This window comes from Notothenia rossii (assembly GCF_949606895.1).
Source record: "Notothenia rossii genome assembly, chromosome: 2".
In the NCBI taxonomy this organism is placed as follows: domain Eukaryota; kingdom Metazoa; phylum Chordata; class Actinopteri; order Perciformes; family Nototheniidae; genus Notothenia; species Notothenia rossii.
Genome location: NC_136904.1, coordinates 75731236 through 75747457, shown reverse-complemented (window position 1 = coordinate 75747457; position 16222 = coordinate 75731236). Strand labels below are relative to the sequence as shown.

General features: G+C 39.6%; 1 protein-coding gene across 1 annotated transcript in view; it reads left to right on the top strand.

The window, feature by feature from the left end:
- edar (ectodysplasin A receptor) overlaps positions 1-6584 on the top strand; it is a 34804-nt gene extending 28220 nt beyond the window's left edge. Inside the window, exons 9-12 of the mRNA XM_079664549.1 lie at positions 1-31; positions 2719-3061; positions 3154-3217; positions 3795-6584. The exon at positions 1-31 is cut by the window's left edge and continues 42 nt beyond it. Coding sequence (XP_079520675.1) covers positions 1-31; positions 2719-3061; positions 3154-3217; positions 3795-4180 — 824 coding nt within the window. The 3' untranslated portion in view covers positions 4181-6584. The remainder of the gene's footprint in view (positions 32-2718; positions 3062-3153; positions 3218-3794) is intronic.
- Positions 6585-16222: the final 9638 nt, after the last annotated feature.

The following is a 16222-nucleotide window of genomic DNA, read 5'->3' as shown; positions in this document are numbered from 1 at the left end:
TGAAGGCTGCTCCTCAGAAGACAGTAAAAAGGTGAGCAACACATACCTCCCTTCACCACACCGCTACTCTTTACGTCTAAAAGCAGACAAACTCACATCAAGCTTAAAATGAGCAAGTGAAGAAAACTTAAGGGACATAAAAAAAGCTTCTACAAGAATTTAAGATTACAAAGAGGACCTATTCTGTCAGGTTAAGGCTAGAGAAGAAGTACCTAAGTCTTGAAATGATGGAGTTGATACATTATTAGAGTGTGTTCTTAATAATGTTCACATGCTCAGTGTATACTGAGGTTTGAAGTAAATGGTTCACCAAACAAAGGAAAAAGGGCTAATATGTTGTTCAGTGCACTTAATTATATTACAGATAACTTTGACCCCCCTAGTGTTTCAAAGTGGTATTATTGTTGGTTCCATTACATTGTGCAATCAATACACATCTCACGACAAGAAGTTAAAGCGAACGTGTCGTTTATTTTATAATATCTGTCTGCAATAACTATGTATATGTATGCATCATTGAAGTATGTGAGTGTGTTACGTTTCATAGCTGTGCATACACTGAATGTATGGGAAATCTACTGTGGAATCCACTATGGGATATGTACTGTATGTCATTTATATACAGCAGTGGGTCCTTATCTTTGAGTGTGTATTATGTGCGAGTGTGTGTGTGTTTACATGTGTGTGTTGGCACTTGAATGTGGCGTCAGAGAGGCTTTACACAACAGAAAGAAGCTTTTATCATTTTTTCAGCATCTGCCCGTAATTAAGCCACCACAGAACAAGTCACTGCAGTAGTAGAAGCATTGCTGTTGGCCTATATGTTTGCTGTCTCGTACGTGTGTGTGTGTGTTTGTATGCGCGTGTGTGTGTGCGTGTTTGTATGCGTGTGTGTGTGTGTGTGTGTGTGTGTGTGTGTGTGTGTGTGTGTGTGTGTGTGTGTGTGTGTGTGTGTGTGTGTGTGTGTGTGTGTGTGTGTGTGTGTGTGTGTGTGTGTGTGTGTGTGTGTGTGTAAGGCATGTAAAAAGCATAGCTAAACAAAGTACAGTTGAGGTTCTTTTTGGTTTTTTAATGAAGCAGAATGCTATTATGTGGCTTCGGAGCAGGCAAAGAGGTGGGTGAGGAGGAACGGGGGGTAGAGGTAGCTTAGATGAGCCCTGAAGCCTAACAGGCGCTGAAATAAGAACAGAGGGGGACGTTGTCTAAGCAGATAGGGATATTTGTTCCAGGCTGCGCCTAAAACCACTACTAGGTGAAAGCTTGTCCTGGCAGACAACAATAGATGACAGTTTTCTCACCTTCGTTTTTCTGCATACATCTCATCCTTCATGTGCAGACAATGCTGCTTTATAGCCACTAATGGGTAGTGTGCAAAGAGAAGTGTGGGAATAGATGATAGCATATTGCACACAAATCTACAGTGAGCCATTGTGCTCAATGTTGTGCCCGCAGTGAACATGCTTAGATTGATACACCGTTTCAATTTATGGATCAAGTAAGGGGAATACACACACACACACACACGCACACATACAAACAGACACACACACACCTCGGCATCAATAGCACTACACAGTGTGGTATAGCAGCATGCCAGAGGATGTGCTAACTCACTGCTTTAGCTGCCAGAGTGGGTGTTGGATGTCCGGGAAACAATACCATTTTGTGTGTATGTGCTCGTAAAGATAGTGTGGGACTGCGAACACAATGGCATTCTGTGAGCATCTCTGTCAACAAGGTGCTTTCGGGAGAAAATCCTGAGCTGGCATTGGGAGGAAGAGGCCAGGTAATCAAATGATATTACATGGTATCATGTTGTAAAACGTATGGCTATTTCAGTCAATCACAGGAACAGCTTAGAAACAACAACAGCATTATTCTCCAGTTCATCTTCACTTGACAACGTTTGCAAAGACACAAGTCATCCTGTTGGCAATAGCTGTGACTCTCGCCAGAAAAACACTGTATTTACTTTTCTGGGGTTTACTGTTGAATTGTATTTGTTAAACTAAGAGCTGATATAATATTTAGCCTACACTCATTGATACAAATCAGTGGACAAAGCAAAACTGTATAACTTTTATGAACATAGGACCAATTATATTTGAATGCTTCAGTTTTAGCTAGAATACATATGGTATCCAATAAACTGGCAACAAAGTGTATTTGGGGTTTATCTCAAATCTATTTTCTTCGATTTTTGTCAGAAGCTGGACACATTTAACTGAAACATTTTATACTAAAAAGTAAAATTCAGTATTTCAATGTTTTCTTTGTAATTGTATAATACTTAGAAAAGATGTCGTATATATGTTAGAAACTACTGTTCATCCTTTCAGTACGTAAACTTAGAAGGTATAGCCAGCAGCCTAGTTAGTTTAGCATAGCATAAAACTTGGTTTTTTACTTGGTGAGAACTCTGGCCAGACTCGCTGATATTCTGAATCAATACCTACCCTGAACAACCTTGAGAGTTGCACAAATCAAGGGTTAGCATGAAGACATGACTATAAACAGTGAAACAGCTAGCTCTGCTCTTTTCAAAGGTAACAACAATCATCCCACAAGCATCTTTAGAGCTAACTGATTACAATGCGCCGAACAAAGGAAAACCTAAACACTGGCAGGAGATCCTAAATGATAAACAGCTGTTTTATGGGATACCTATAAGTATGTGCACATGTCAATATATTTGAATATATGTGTTTGTGTTTGCAGTGAAAATGATGCATCATCCGAGAACGAGCAGCTGTTGAGTCGTAGCATTGACAGCGACGAGGAGGCGGCGTCTGACAAGCAAGGCTCAGCCGAGACCAACACCCCCAACCCCTGCCTCGTCAACCTTGGCAACAAGCCCGACCTCTGCCTGCTCTCTCTGGGCCTCCTGGATCGGGAGCGAGCCTGCAACGGGGCCCCAGCCTACGCCAACGGACAGGCCAATAACACCCAGAGTCCCAATAACACCCAGAGTCCCAACCACATCGGCAAAGTCAACCACATTGCCAGCGCCAACCACATCAGCACTATGAATGCACTGAACAACAACAATAAAACACCAGGGGTAAGAAGATATTTTAAAGATGTTACTAGGGTAAAAATAAATGAACAGCAAAAGATCTTAGAAATAACATAATGTGTGCTTTTTGCACACAGATGCTACAGAGTCGAAGGAAAAAGATCTTGGATCTGTATGGCAGAGCCTGCAATGTGACAGAGGGTAAGTCGCGCTGACACAGATGCAAATATCCATCTCACCAAGCCTTTTAATGAAGAACTGATAACTGCCACTATTGTGGGCACATCTAACCTTGTTAACACTAAATATGAAATCTTTGTATCAACTCCGCTGAAGTAAGAAATCATAATGACTTTAGGAAATTAAACTGGCCGAGAAAGACCTCACTATTCACACTGTTCCACTAGTCAACACAATTCATAACTTTCCTCCATCTTAGTGTAGGGTGTTAGCTTGCTAACATTTGATAATTTGCAGTAAACACAATGTGCAGCGGAGTTTTGCAAGTATTTAGGTATTTTCCTAAGTATTGGAAACAACACTTTTTAAACTAAAGTTGAAGGACATCCTCAGAGGACTAAGAATACCTGGGCCAAATTTCACTGCAAACCATCCATTATTTGTTTTGATATTCAGTTTAGATCGAGATGGTTCATCTATTAACTGACTGATTGATACCCTTCACATCTCACCACTAGCATGGCTAAAAATGACGGATCTTGATGTAAATGACTGTCCATGTAATACTGACATCTCTAACCCTCCTGTCTCTCTGCAGGCTTGAGCCCCACAGAGCTTCCTTTCGACTGTCTGGAGAAGGCCAGCCGCATGCTGAGCTCGTCTTACAGCAGTGAGGCGGCCGTGGTGAAGACGTGGAGGCACCTGGCCGAGAGCTTCGGGCTGAAGCGCGATGAGATCGGTGGCATGAGCGACGGCCTGCAGCTCTTCGAGAGGGTGAGCACGGCGGGCTACAGCATTCCCGACCTCCTGACCCGCCTGGTCCAGATCGAGAGGCTGGACGCCGTGGAGTCGCTCTGCTCGGACGTGCTGGGCAGCGGGGAGATGGCGGCGGCTGCAGGTCGCCAGGGCAACAGTACTTTTCACAGCCAGTTGGTCTGTACAACCCCATGCCCGTCTCCATCCCAGCGCTGCGCCAGCATCTAAAGACTGTTGTTGAGCAGAGACTTAAAAGACTTGGATGCCTTACAGTATACATGTTTGTAGGGACATATACTGCTCTGACAAAGAGGCGGCAGATACAGTATACACCTGACCCCCATCACATGAAGAATGTCAGTGCACCTCCCTGTGCACAATCCTTTCCTTCCTATCATGGTTTTTATCCGTCAAGAAGCTTTTCATGATGATATGTGTTGCCTTACCATTCTGTCTTTTTGAAATGATGCAGAGAGGAGAAAGACCACAATCTGTACTCTCTAGTTTGGAAAATATTGTCTTCCATAAATGTTACAGAATGTTTGGAAAGAAATAGCTGGATTAACTGTGCGCTGGACGCAACACAATCACAGCTTTTTTTCCACATTTTTGATACAAAATTAAGCTTACTCTTTAAACAAATCACATACAAATATGTAATGATGTGCTCATGAATATCACTGGGCAGTTACTGCCGGCTAAGTGCCTTTCCTGTAGGAACACCGCTATAAAAGTGCATCAGAAGTGGAAGGAATGAGGATGCCTTCTTAGTTGTCCTTCGACTGAACCTCCAGATCAGAGCAAAACATATTTTGGTTAGTGCTGATGTAACTAGACGTTTGTATTCGAGCAACCTTGTTTGACCGCAGCATCAGTTCACATTCATAACTTTGGCAGTGCTGTTTTCATGCAGTCAGAGAAAGCAGATATAAGCTCCCTACTTAAAATGCAATCGTTGTGGGGAGCCGGAAACACTAAAGTATTCCTCAGATCAACTTTCAGAGGGTGAACTTGGTTTGAGAATTTGGGAATTTAGAAACTCTGCCGAGTCAACGTTACTCAATATTACAGAACAGTATTTTCGATAGACATTAGGGTGATACTTTCAAACTAAATGTCAATTTTAAGGTTGGTTCTGTGATGGTGTTTCATTTAAAAACACCAACTGAACTCGGTAATTAATTACCATATGAACATATAAGTTCAACCAATACAAAAATGCTTTAAACACTTTAGGTAGTGTAGTTGGTGATAATCCCATACAATGCTGCCCATGTTTTTTGTCTTAATCCAAATGCAAATCCACTTTATCCCACTCAGCATACACTGCTCTTACAGCAACTGCTTCCTCAGCAGTGACCCAGTCTGTGACCCCCCCCATAATTCTTCCTCTCCCCCTTATACCTCTTTTACCCCAATTCTGCGGTCTAGTGCTGCCGCCAGTCCTAATTATTTGGCGTGTGGCTCCCCGGGCCCCTAATAGGCTGAAGTGTTGTGGTTTACAGAGCGGGTGCAAAGTGCCTGTGATTTCCAGCACCCAATTAAGCATTTAGGGCCACTTAACCACTGAAAGCCCAGTGGAAAAGCTGTAAAAAAACCTGCATTAAAAAGAGAGATGCCACAAGACAGGCATGACTAAGTGCCCCCGGGGTTGCTGCACTGTGAACGCTGAAGAATGCAGCCGGTCGTGGTGGAAGCAGCGACACGGTCCTCTCATAACGTCTGACCTTACTCAGCTTTTGTGGTCGGCTCAGTCATGCTCAGACCGGATTTAAGTTCCCCTCTCCCCTGTGGGACCCATGTGGCAAATGAGAACAATATGCAGTTGTTCGGGTCGTACACCTCGAGGAAGCAGAGGAAGACGGTCGAGAGTTGAACGTACAGAGACTGAGGGTGGCACAGATCAGCATCAAGTTAAACTTAAGAGCGTTAATTCTCATCTTAGTTGAATTAATAGTGATGATGCATTAAGTAAGATGCTATCATCCTGCTTTCTGTAGACGTTAACCATCCAAACTCAGCAGTAAATTCCAAAGTCCAACAAGCAAAGCCAATAATTACTTTCATCTAATTTCTCTGGAATAGGGCTGATCTTTATCTGAAGTGTGATGTTGTCTGCATAATGTCCCATGATAGCTCTGCGCTAAACCAAACACAAGTGCCATGTTCTTTTTCTAACGTTTGTTCCTATTTTGCATTGCAAACACTGGGGCTGGACTCTGGTTCTTTAAATGAATGAATATGCATGTTTACCAAGCACTTCTTTCCAATTAATAACTCTGATTCAAAGCTCATGGTTAAATATTCTGCCTTTTATAGAGCAGGGTTGTCTTCTAATTCAAAACAAGTTTGAGCAGTTATTTTTATGATGTTTTATACGTTTGTAAATGATCGATGGATTGAATTGAAATGAAATGGACTCAAGCCCCTGTTTCAGAAGAGCAAAAATACAGGCACACAGTATGCTTTGCTGACACAAGCCAAAAATGGATCTCTTACCTCAGTGGCACATAATGGACAGTAAAATGTGTAGAAACACACGCAAACTCATAACAGAACCAAAATATAACTGTATATATAACTTATTATTGTACATAATGTATACATTAATAAAGATGTATGGTAAAAAATGGAGTTTTATATCGTAATAACTGACTGATGAAGAGTTGAATCTTTATTATTACAAATCATCTGCGTTGACATCTGATTCAAGGGAATCTGGATCGGACCATCCAGCGCTAAAGGGTATGGAAGTACAAATATATGAACTTGCTTTGATACAGACTGCGGGTTAACATTCATGCCATTGGCTCTGTGAGACTTTATTAGGCAAATCAGTTGTTTGAGTTGAACCCCAATGTTGGCATGCTAACATGTTGATGATTCATGGATATAAACTTTGACCTGTTGATGGCATAGACAGTTTAGGTTCCATTGGAATCAATGCAAAAGTTGTTGAAATCTGAATATAAAAGGTGGACTGACTTTGCTGTCAGTTGAGCCAGACTGTCAGCATGACTCAAATATGTTCATCTTAGTTATGCCGATAAATCAAGATATCTAGACAGATTCCTTTTGCCTGGTTAAAAGTGTTAAACATACAACTGGCAAAATCATTGGAATCAATATAACATTTAAATTGTATGTGATACATCTAAACAAACAGCCTCTGGGTGCAATATAACTTTCCAGAAATGCTCTTAGTTTAACAGAAAAAAAATATTATTTGAAAACATAAAGTGTATACAATTAGATAATGGAATACTACACAGGATTATAAACAGCAAAATAAATGATTTTGCCCACTCCTACAAACACCAGTACAGCACTGATGAAATATATATCAAAAAAAGCAATGAGCCACTAATACATCATGTCAGAGGTTAATGAAATAGTTGATTAAATTATTTTCATCTGTCCATTCAAGATTTGTCAACCATCACCGCAGACACAGAGTTCTGTTAATGGCTTACAGACCAAATGGAAAATTGCTAATCGCAATATTTTCCAGCCCATTCAACACCCAGTCAATTATGGATAATTAAATGTGACATATTAACTAGATGTTTCATCAAATGAAAGATAATTTCATTGGAAAAAGACTTTAGGACACAAGGAGTAACTTCATTCAGGTATTAGCAATCAAATCCACCATGATCTCACCCAGCGGCTTGCTACTGCACGTTGGGTTCAGAAAGCCAACCCACTTCTCAATTTCAAATTAAATAAGATAACCTTTGTGTCCTGATGTAGTCATTTAGTTTTCCATAAAAGTTTTTTCGTGTTATTATTTAATTTACCGAAAAATGAATTATAAGTATTTTTAAAAACATTTTCAAGATGATTGAACTTTCAACAACACTTACAAAGCTATATTTAATATAATAGGCAAAATAATCGCAAAAAAATGCAGAAACCCTCAATCATAATTTATGACATGTTAGTGTCTGTATTTGAAGATACTCTTGTTTTTCTCATTCTCTATTGTATTGATGAGGTTTATATTGCAGCTGCTACACATCAAAAAGAAGACACCCAACTGGAGAGACAACGAGATTTTGAAATGTCTGTCTCTCACGGCCGGTGTTGTGTCAAATGATGCACCCCCGTCGTGAAATGTACCCCCTGGCCTGCCGTAAAAAGCGCCCCCCAAAAAAAGATGCTTCTATTAAAATCCTCAGACAAATTCACAAAACGGCAACAGGCTGCTGTGTTTGTGACCAAATTACGAGCACATCATGTCCTGTCTCTACCCCTTAACCAGAGTATTTCCAGCACACACACACGTACACAACTGTGAATTCTGGGTGTTTACCAACTGCAACAAACAATGCTACCTTATTTTCATTTGTGAAATGTTTTTTTTTCCAGCACTCCAGTGGATGATATCCCCCCTGCCATTGGATTTACACTCTGTTAGTATGTATTGTGCCAATTTCCCTAATGCCTTATTTAAATGATTATGTGTATGGGAGCTTGCTTGGCTTTTAAAACGTTCTGTCTGGCACTCAAAATGGAGGTAACGCTGCTGTGGGGCATTCGGGCAGCATTAAAGTCTGACTCTTATCATGTTTCCAAATTCCCCCATTTATTTTGATATCACACACACAAACAAATGTGTGGAGAATTGTGTGTTTTTGTTTCTTCAGGGTCTGGTTTTTGTGTTTTAAGAGGCTTGGCTTGACTAAAATTATGGAGAATGAGGCCAAAGAGAGCCACTTCAGGGCAAGGAGTGCCAACCATGAGACCAATTAAACCTCTGCCAGTCAGCTACACAACAACTGCATTCACACACTTATCCCCGTTTGACAGCCGAAACACATCAAACAGCAGAACAGGTACAGACTGCGGTCATGTGTTTGGATCAGAACATGTGTCTGTCTGCAGGGCAGTATGAACCGTCTTTCCACTTCCAACTGTTTCCATCAGACTTAGCTGCAGATTTACTGAAAACGACTGTGCTGTTTTCAAGGAATTAAAATACAGTTTCTGTCATCAGTGCAACTAGCTTTATCAGCAGGTATAATAGTCAGTATAGGGTACCAGCTTCTTTTTTAAGAGCACTGCTGCACCAACGGAAAAATAAAATCATAAGGGAAAGATCCTGAGGAAAATAAGTAATTATTCTGCAGTGGATAAAGTAGTGTCTATCAACATTGAATGATTCGGATTCATTTATCGTTTGCCTGAAGCAGAAAATGTGTAGGACTGAGCGTTTTATGTTTTGGGAAGAGTATTTGTTTGGACCACAACAAGAAATTAGTGATTTTTGGAAATACTCTAAGCTAAGAGTTAGATGATTACATTGATAACACTCTCATAACTTCACATCTGTCTTCCATGTCACCCAGTTCCCATCTACATTCAGAGGTGGGAAGTAGTGGAGTACAAATACGTTGTTACTGTACATTGTTCTGGTATCAGTACTTTACTCCACTACTTATTTTTCTGACAACTTTTTACTTTTACTTCTTACATTTTTAACACAAATACCGGTACTTTATACTTCTTACGTTTTCAAAACAGGCTGGTTACTTTAGTTTTAATCTGCGTTTGGTGGCGTGATCATTATTATTTAGAGTCATTGCGTGCCCATTTTAACACGATCCGTGTGCCTTCTCTAAACAAGAGGGACCAATGAGAATGGAGGACGTTAGGGAGGAAGCGTAAGAGGCAGAGACAGGTGATGAAGTTAGCGACAATACTGATAGCAGCAGAGATATTCATCTCCCTCACCCATGGTCATGCAGTATATGAGGGTGATATTCAAAATGATCGGCATTGCTGGCGATGTGTGGTTCAGGAAACTATTGTTACGCTTGATGTTTTCAGCAATACTGTTACTTCGTGTTCATTTGTTTGGTTTTCGAAGGCAATCATGCCATCACTTGCTGTCTCAAGACAAAAACACATACACACACAATTATTGAATTCTTCTACTTCTACTTCTACTTTTACCAGAGTATTTTTTAACATAAGTATCTGTACTTCTACTTGAGTAAAGGATGTGTGTACTTTTGCCATTTCTGTCTACATTAGCATCACTTCTGTCTGGTTTTGCATACACATGCTATTATCATATGGCACTATTTATGTTGTTGTTCAACTTGTTTTCTATCTTTTTTTTGCTATGATATTCATATTTATTTTGCTTTGTTCAGCCCTTTGAGGATTTGTTTTGTAATTTAGGGCAAAAGTAAATGTTGATTTGATTTGATAACTGTCTATTAAGTATCTTACACAGCTAGAGACAAGACATGTTTAGCATAAAGCTTAGCATAGCATGACAAATACAAAAGCCAAGCCCCTGCTGGAAGGAAGGATTCACTTACATAAAGAAATAGTTAAACCCCTTAGCTCCTCCTAAAACAATGTATGCTTGTTGAGATAATTATACAAATATTTTAGAAGGTAATTTCAAAAGAAATTCGAATTTAAAAAATATCGATCTAATACCCAAACTCTCCGCAAGAAAGCAACTCAGTGTGAATATACTAACTACTGTATGTGCAGCCATAATCAGCTGAGATTTTGGAAAACTCTAGGACATTTTAGGAAAATAGAGCATTTGCAGACACCTTGTTTAGAAAAATGACTGCAGGCAGATATGAATGGGCAATTTGTATTAAAATCATATACAGTCAAAACCTCTTATAGTGAAGTCTGTCTGGGTCAAATGGATCTCAATAAGGGCAACATATTTTTCTAATTACTTGCAAATTAAATGACTGCTATTCATAATTCAAATACAATATAGTACAGCACCGTTTATTAAGATATATCAAATGTATTGTGTTATAGTTCAAATTAGAATTAGAATTTAGACTAAAACAGTTAGCCATTGCTTGGCGGGGATTTCAGTACATTTCTGAAGTTTAAACAGGCCTGAAAATAATTTGTAGTCTATACATGCCAAGAACAAAGATACATATGAAATGCAACATGATTCCCATATGTTGTAATGTATCAAACAAACCAACATTCTTGATTACTATAAGTAGGTTGTTTGAATAGCGTTTGTATAAGAATGATTTTGTTCCAAGCTTTTTGATCTATATAAACAATTAATCACCATAAGCTGTTTCTACTACATCAAGATTGACACTTTATGTCAGCGTCTTGGTCCATGGTAATGATAGAAAAGCAGAATAAAAGAAGTGAAAACAAACAGGAATTTGGAAACCAGTGTGATCAGCCTGTGCACCATAAACAGCTGGTGACAGCTGCTTCCACTCTCCAGATAATTTACAGTCAGGTATATTACCCGAACCTCCATGTGCTTATTGCATTAGTCAAGAAGCATATTTATGCATATTGCGGCTGGGGGAAATCATATACATTTGGTGGTCTGCCATGTCAAATTGCTGATTGACTTGACTTTATGGTGTGCTCAAGTGGAACCGCTAATGTTTCCCCCTGCCAGCCCCCTCCCACCGACCAAATAACATTTTAATGAGGCTTACCAGCCAGACCAGAGCAGGGCCACTCTTTACGGTAATTTTCAACGTTTTTGGTCCACTGAGAAAAAAAAACCTAAACATAAATCAAGATCAGTGTTTAAAGTCGTGTGGGTGATGCTGTGCAGGGCAGGCTGGCAGTGTTTGGAACACGGAGCAGACACGGATATGGAGCACCACTCAGCTGAAGTCATGAAAGTAAATAATCAGCCGTCGACACTTCCTGGAGTAGGTATAAAGGCAATAATCTCACTTTAAAGTGATACTCCACCCAAGATCTAGTGTCAAACATTTACCCCCAAAGGCAGCTGGAAAGAGTTTTTGATTCCTTGAGTTTAAGTTCATGTCACTTACAATAAGTTCAAAGTGTGATACGTTCTAAAGAAACTGCAATCTCAATCTTCACTGTGCCCCCATGAGCTCAGTTTGATACAGATGTTTGCAAACATACTGCTTCTGTGAACGTTATGCCCTGCCTGATGTCAGGTTGGTGAAAGTGGCCATATTAAAACCATCCAAACCAAAATATCTGCTTATACCAGAGCTACAGTAGGGTATGTTCAAAGTTAGGGAAAACTCACTGTTATGGGTTATTAAACTATGAATAAAGTAAGTGTGGGGTAAGAAAATAAAATGGTGCAGGTAAATATAAAGGTAAAAATGTATTTCACAAAAGCTGGAAGTGAAAATATCATAAAGAGCTAATACAAACCTAATTTGAAGCAGTAACGTGGCTGGAGGTCCACTGTAGAATAAACTTTTTTTTTTTAAAGTTTCCCAACTAAATGTCCACTGTATCAGCAGCCTGAGTAAATTCAGTTTGATGATTAAGACTTACTGTAGAGAGACCAACAATGATACATCCTGTATTGAGAAAATATGTCACAGAGATGTATTATGATAGGTTCAAGGCATTTTTGTCAGTAAAAGTATAATTATGGCATATAAATTACACTTTCAAATTGACCACAGCTTTCCCTAAAGGAGGAAACTACAAAAAGCCATATTTGAGACTTGCAAAAAAGAAATCTAGGACATTTTAATAGCCAGGATTGCCAAACAGGGATTTGTCCCCACTAAATTAATCTAAACTGCATTGCTGAGAGGGAACAGCCCATAACAAGATGAGATTAATTGGTAATCTGATTTAATTCATTTGTTAAACCTGTGATCGGTGCAACACTTATCCGGGTGTCATGTGTTTCCACTGTACTAAAAAGCTCCAAAATACAGATTTACCAAAGAAGTGTTGGGCTTCTTTACATTTAGCTACAGTCTTCAATCAATTTATATTTTATCTGGAGAGCTGACGTGTTCCGAGGCAGAAAAAATGGATGCAGCAGAAACGGCTGATGATAATATGATGATCTTCACATGGTAATTTAATAAACCACACTGTATCTGCCTATCTTTCGGGAATTTGTGAGGAGTGAGATTCAGACCTGTTCATATACCCTGGGGTATGGGGAAGAGTATTTGCGTGCAGAATGTGTTCCATGTTGATCATAAAGCCTGATGTTTCCATTTGATATCATCCAGATGCAACAAAATACAGCCACAAAAGAAAAGCAATGAAAATACCTCAAATCCAGCAAGATGTGACCTCTTCCTTCATCTATAATATAATATCCTCTGCTTATGGCTGTTGTCAGTTGGTGACAAAGTAAATATGCAAGAACAAATAAATAAATGTAAGGGTAAACTGGGTCTTAATTAGGGGGATTTGCTCCATGAGATAAAGGGGTACTTTCCCGTTCTGGTCTCTACGTTTATGCCATGGCAATTTAAGTTCCACCCCCTGTGGAGATTGCAATTGCACTACTTATTTACCGCAGCATAATACTCTTAAAATGGGCACTAAAATGTAACTGTTTTCCAGTCATTTTGCCTATAAACAAAACTTTTAACATTGTTCTTGCACGTAATACTAGAAGTAATTTGAGTTATTAACATTCCATATCATTAAAGAGCTAACTAAATGATAAGCTACTGCTCGTTCCTGTGCCTGTCTCACAGTGGGAAATAGGAAGCTAAAAGAAAGAAAGTTATGGTAAATATAGCTCAGTGGTTTGGCTCGTTTAAGGAATGAATGTCATTTAAAAACTAGAGAATGCAATTCCTGAAGAAATTGCTAGTGGGATTGCTTTATGCTGAAAAGCTGACGCTAAACTGCTATGCTGAAATGTAATGTGTAACAAGAAAGTGAAGAATTTAGATTGAAATAATACATGAACAATGGGGGCTTGAATGTGTAAAAGTAAAAAGGCTTGGAAAAGCAGCAGAATATTTGAACTGCAAACTTTTGAACTAATTTGATGGCGAATGATCTGTCGCCATGCCAACGGCATTTGATGACATCCCATAATACGCTTAGATGCGTTGATGGCTGCATCGTTACCAAACCTGTGAAGTTTTGGGCCGTTTGGAGCATTTTCACTGAAGTTATGAGAAAACCGTGTTTCATGGTGAGCATTGTGTTGCCATGACAACGTCAATTGAAGAAATCTCAAAACTGTCCCGTAGATGTCTTCACGGCTGGACTGTTATCACAAATGTGAAGTTTGAGCCCTTTTTGATAGTTATAGCGACATAATCTTTTATGGCGAGGGATGCGTTTCCATGGAAACGGCATATGATAACACCCCATACTTGACGTAGAGCTGTTGAGGGCTGGACCGTTAACCATTAGCTGAAGTCTGGTGCTGTTTTGACCCTTTTCATAGGCGTTACGACAACATCGTGTTTTATGGTGAGGGATGCGTTTCCATGGAAACGGCATATGGTGAGATTTCAGATTTGACGTAGAGCTGTTGAGGCATGGAGAGGTGATATACAGGTAAAGATTGTGGGACGATCGGGCCGTGTCCATTGGAGCCAGCGACATCGTGTTTTATGGTGAGGGATACGTTTCCATGGTAACAGCCTATGGTGAGATCTCAGATTTAGCGTAAAGCTGTTGAGGCATGGACCGGTGATATACAAGCAAAGTTTCGGGGACGATCGGACCGTGTCCATTGGAGTTACAGCGACATTGTGTTTTATGGCGAGTGATGCGTTTCCATATGAAGACACCCCATAATTGACGTAGAGCTGTTGAGGGCAGGACCATTAACCATTATCTGAAGTCTGCTGCTGTTTAATGGCGAGGGATGCGTTGCCATGGTAACACCACATTACGTAACATCAGATTTGATGTAGAGCTGTGTTAACCATTATCGGAAATCTGCTGCTCTGAGCATGTCAGTTGGAGAAATGACATCATCGTGTTCCATGACACAGGTGTTTATACAGTATTTGAGCTGACGACGTGTCCAGAGATCAAAGGTTTCCATGGTGATGTGCAGTAATCAGTGAGAGGAGAGCATTTTCATTTCTCTGAATGAGAGATAAACCTCTTACATGTGAACGTTTTGTTGAAGAACCGTAACAGATATCGGGGAAGATTCAAAGCGTGAAGCATGTCAAGGAACTTGAGCATCTGAAGTGTACTTTTTGTGTACTTTCGGGTTAATAATGTGGCCTTTTTGGCAGATTAACTAAAGGTGTGCGGCTGCTGTGGTGGGGAAAGATGAGGCTGAACTTACAATGGGGTTTAATGGAGACATGTTGAACGTTTTTGTCACTTCATGCCCTCAAAAGGCATTTTGTTGAATAATTTTGCTTAATTCTTTGTAATTTCTCAAGCTACGAGATGTTTTCCTACGTTTGTCATGAAAAATTATGTCTCAGGAATGAAGGGTTTGGGAATTATGGCAGGTTTAAAAGAAAATATGAAGGCAACATTAAATCTGCCCTCCACTCTAGCTGTGACATCACGCTCTAAAATCTGAAGAAGGCCTCTTTACCAAGGTCTGAAAAATGTTTAATATCTCTAAAAGTATGAATCAGATTTAAAAGTTGTGTTGCACGAATAATGTCAGAAAGATGTGTAACATTTTAAAGTTGGAATGAGATTTCTGAGTGAAAGTATGAAGGAGCAGTTAGCAGTTGAAGTCGCATGAAGATTTTTCAAGTCTGAAGAGTTTCTCCATTGACTTCCATTTAAAAAAAAATGATGAATTATGGGATGTATCTCTGGAATTATGAAAGTTATGAATGAGAAAAATAATAGCCATCGATTCCCGACCGAGCTGAACGTTTTGATGTTTGAACGGAGTTTCTGCGATGTGGAATGTGGGAGCAGAAGAGGCGCAAAATAACCCGGTGGAATAATAAAGAATTTTGTGCGTCGAATAACAGATAGTTGGAATGCTGTATCAGCATTCCCACAAAAAAACAGATTGAGTTTAACAATATTCTGTCAATTAATAAACAATGCTTTTTAATTTGATTGATTTAATATCATTCGAAATGCTATTGCTATGTTATTTATGACTTAATGTAAAACAAGCAATTCATTGATTATGCAAGAACATAATTGACAGCTTAACTTACCATGAAAATCATTGGCTGTAGCTAGGGCGGGACAATATGGAGATAATATCACAATATCTTTGGCCCAAAAAACTAATTTTGTAGACTATATGGTAGGGTTGACAATTGGCGCTTTCACAAAATAAATACATTTTTATACAATGTTAATTTCACACAGGTGACTGAGCCCTTTCGAGCCCGCCGTTAATTCAGGAATTCAGATGCTGTAGTGGCCTTAAAAAATTGGATGCACTCTTTTTAAATTGGAACACTTCCGAGAACGTTTTCAATATCGTCTGTAATAGTTCCAGTCCGTCCAATCTCCTCCATTACCCAACACCACGAGTGTGTCCCATACTGAGCCCATTACTCCCGCTAACCCACCCATGCTCTGGAATAA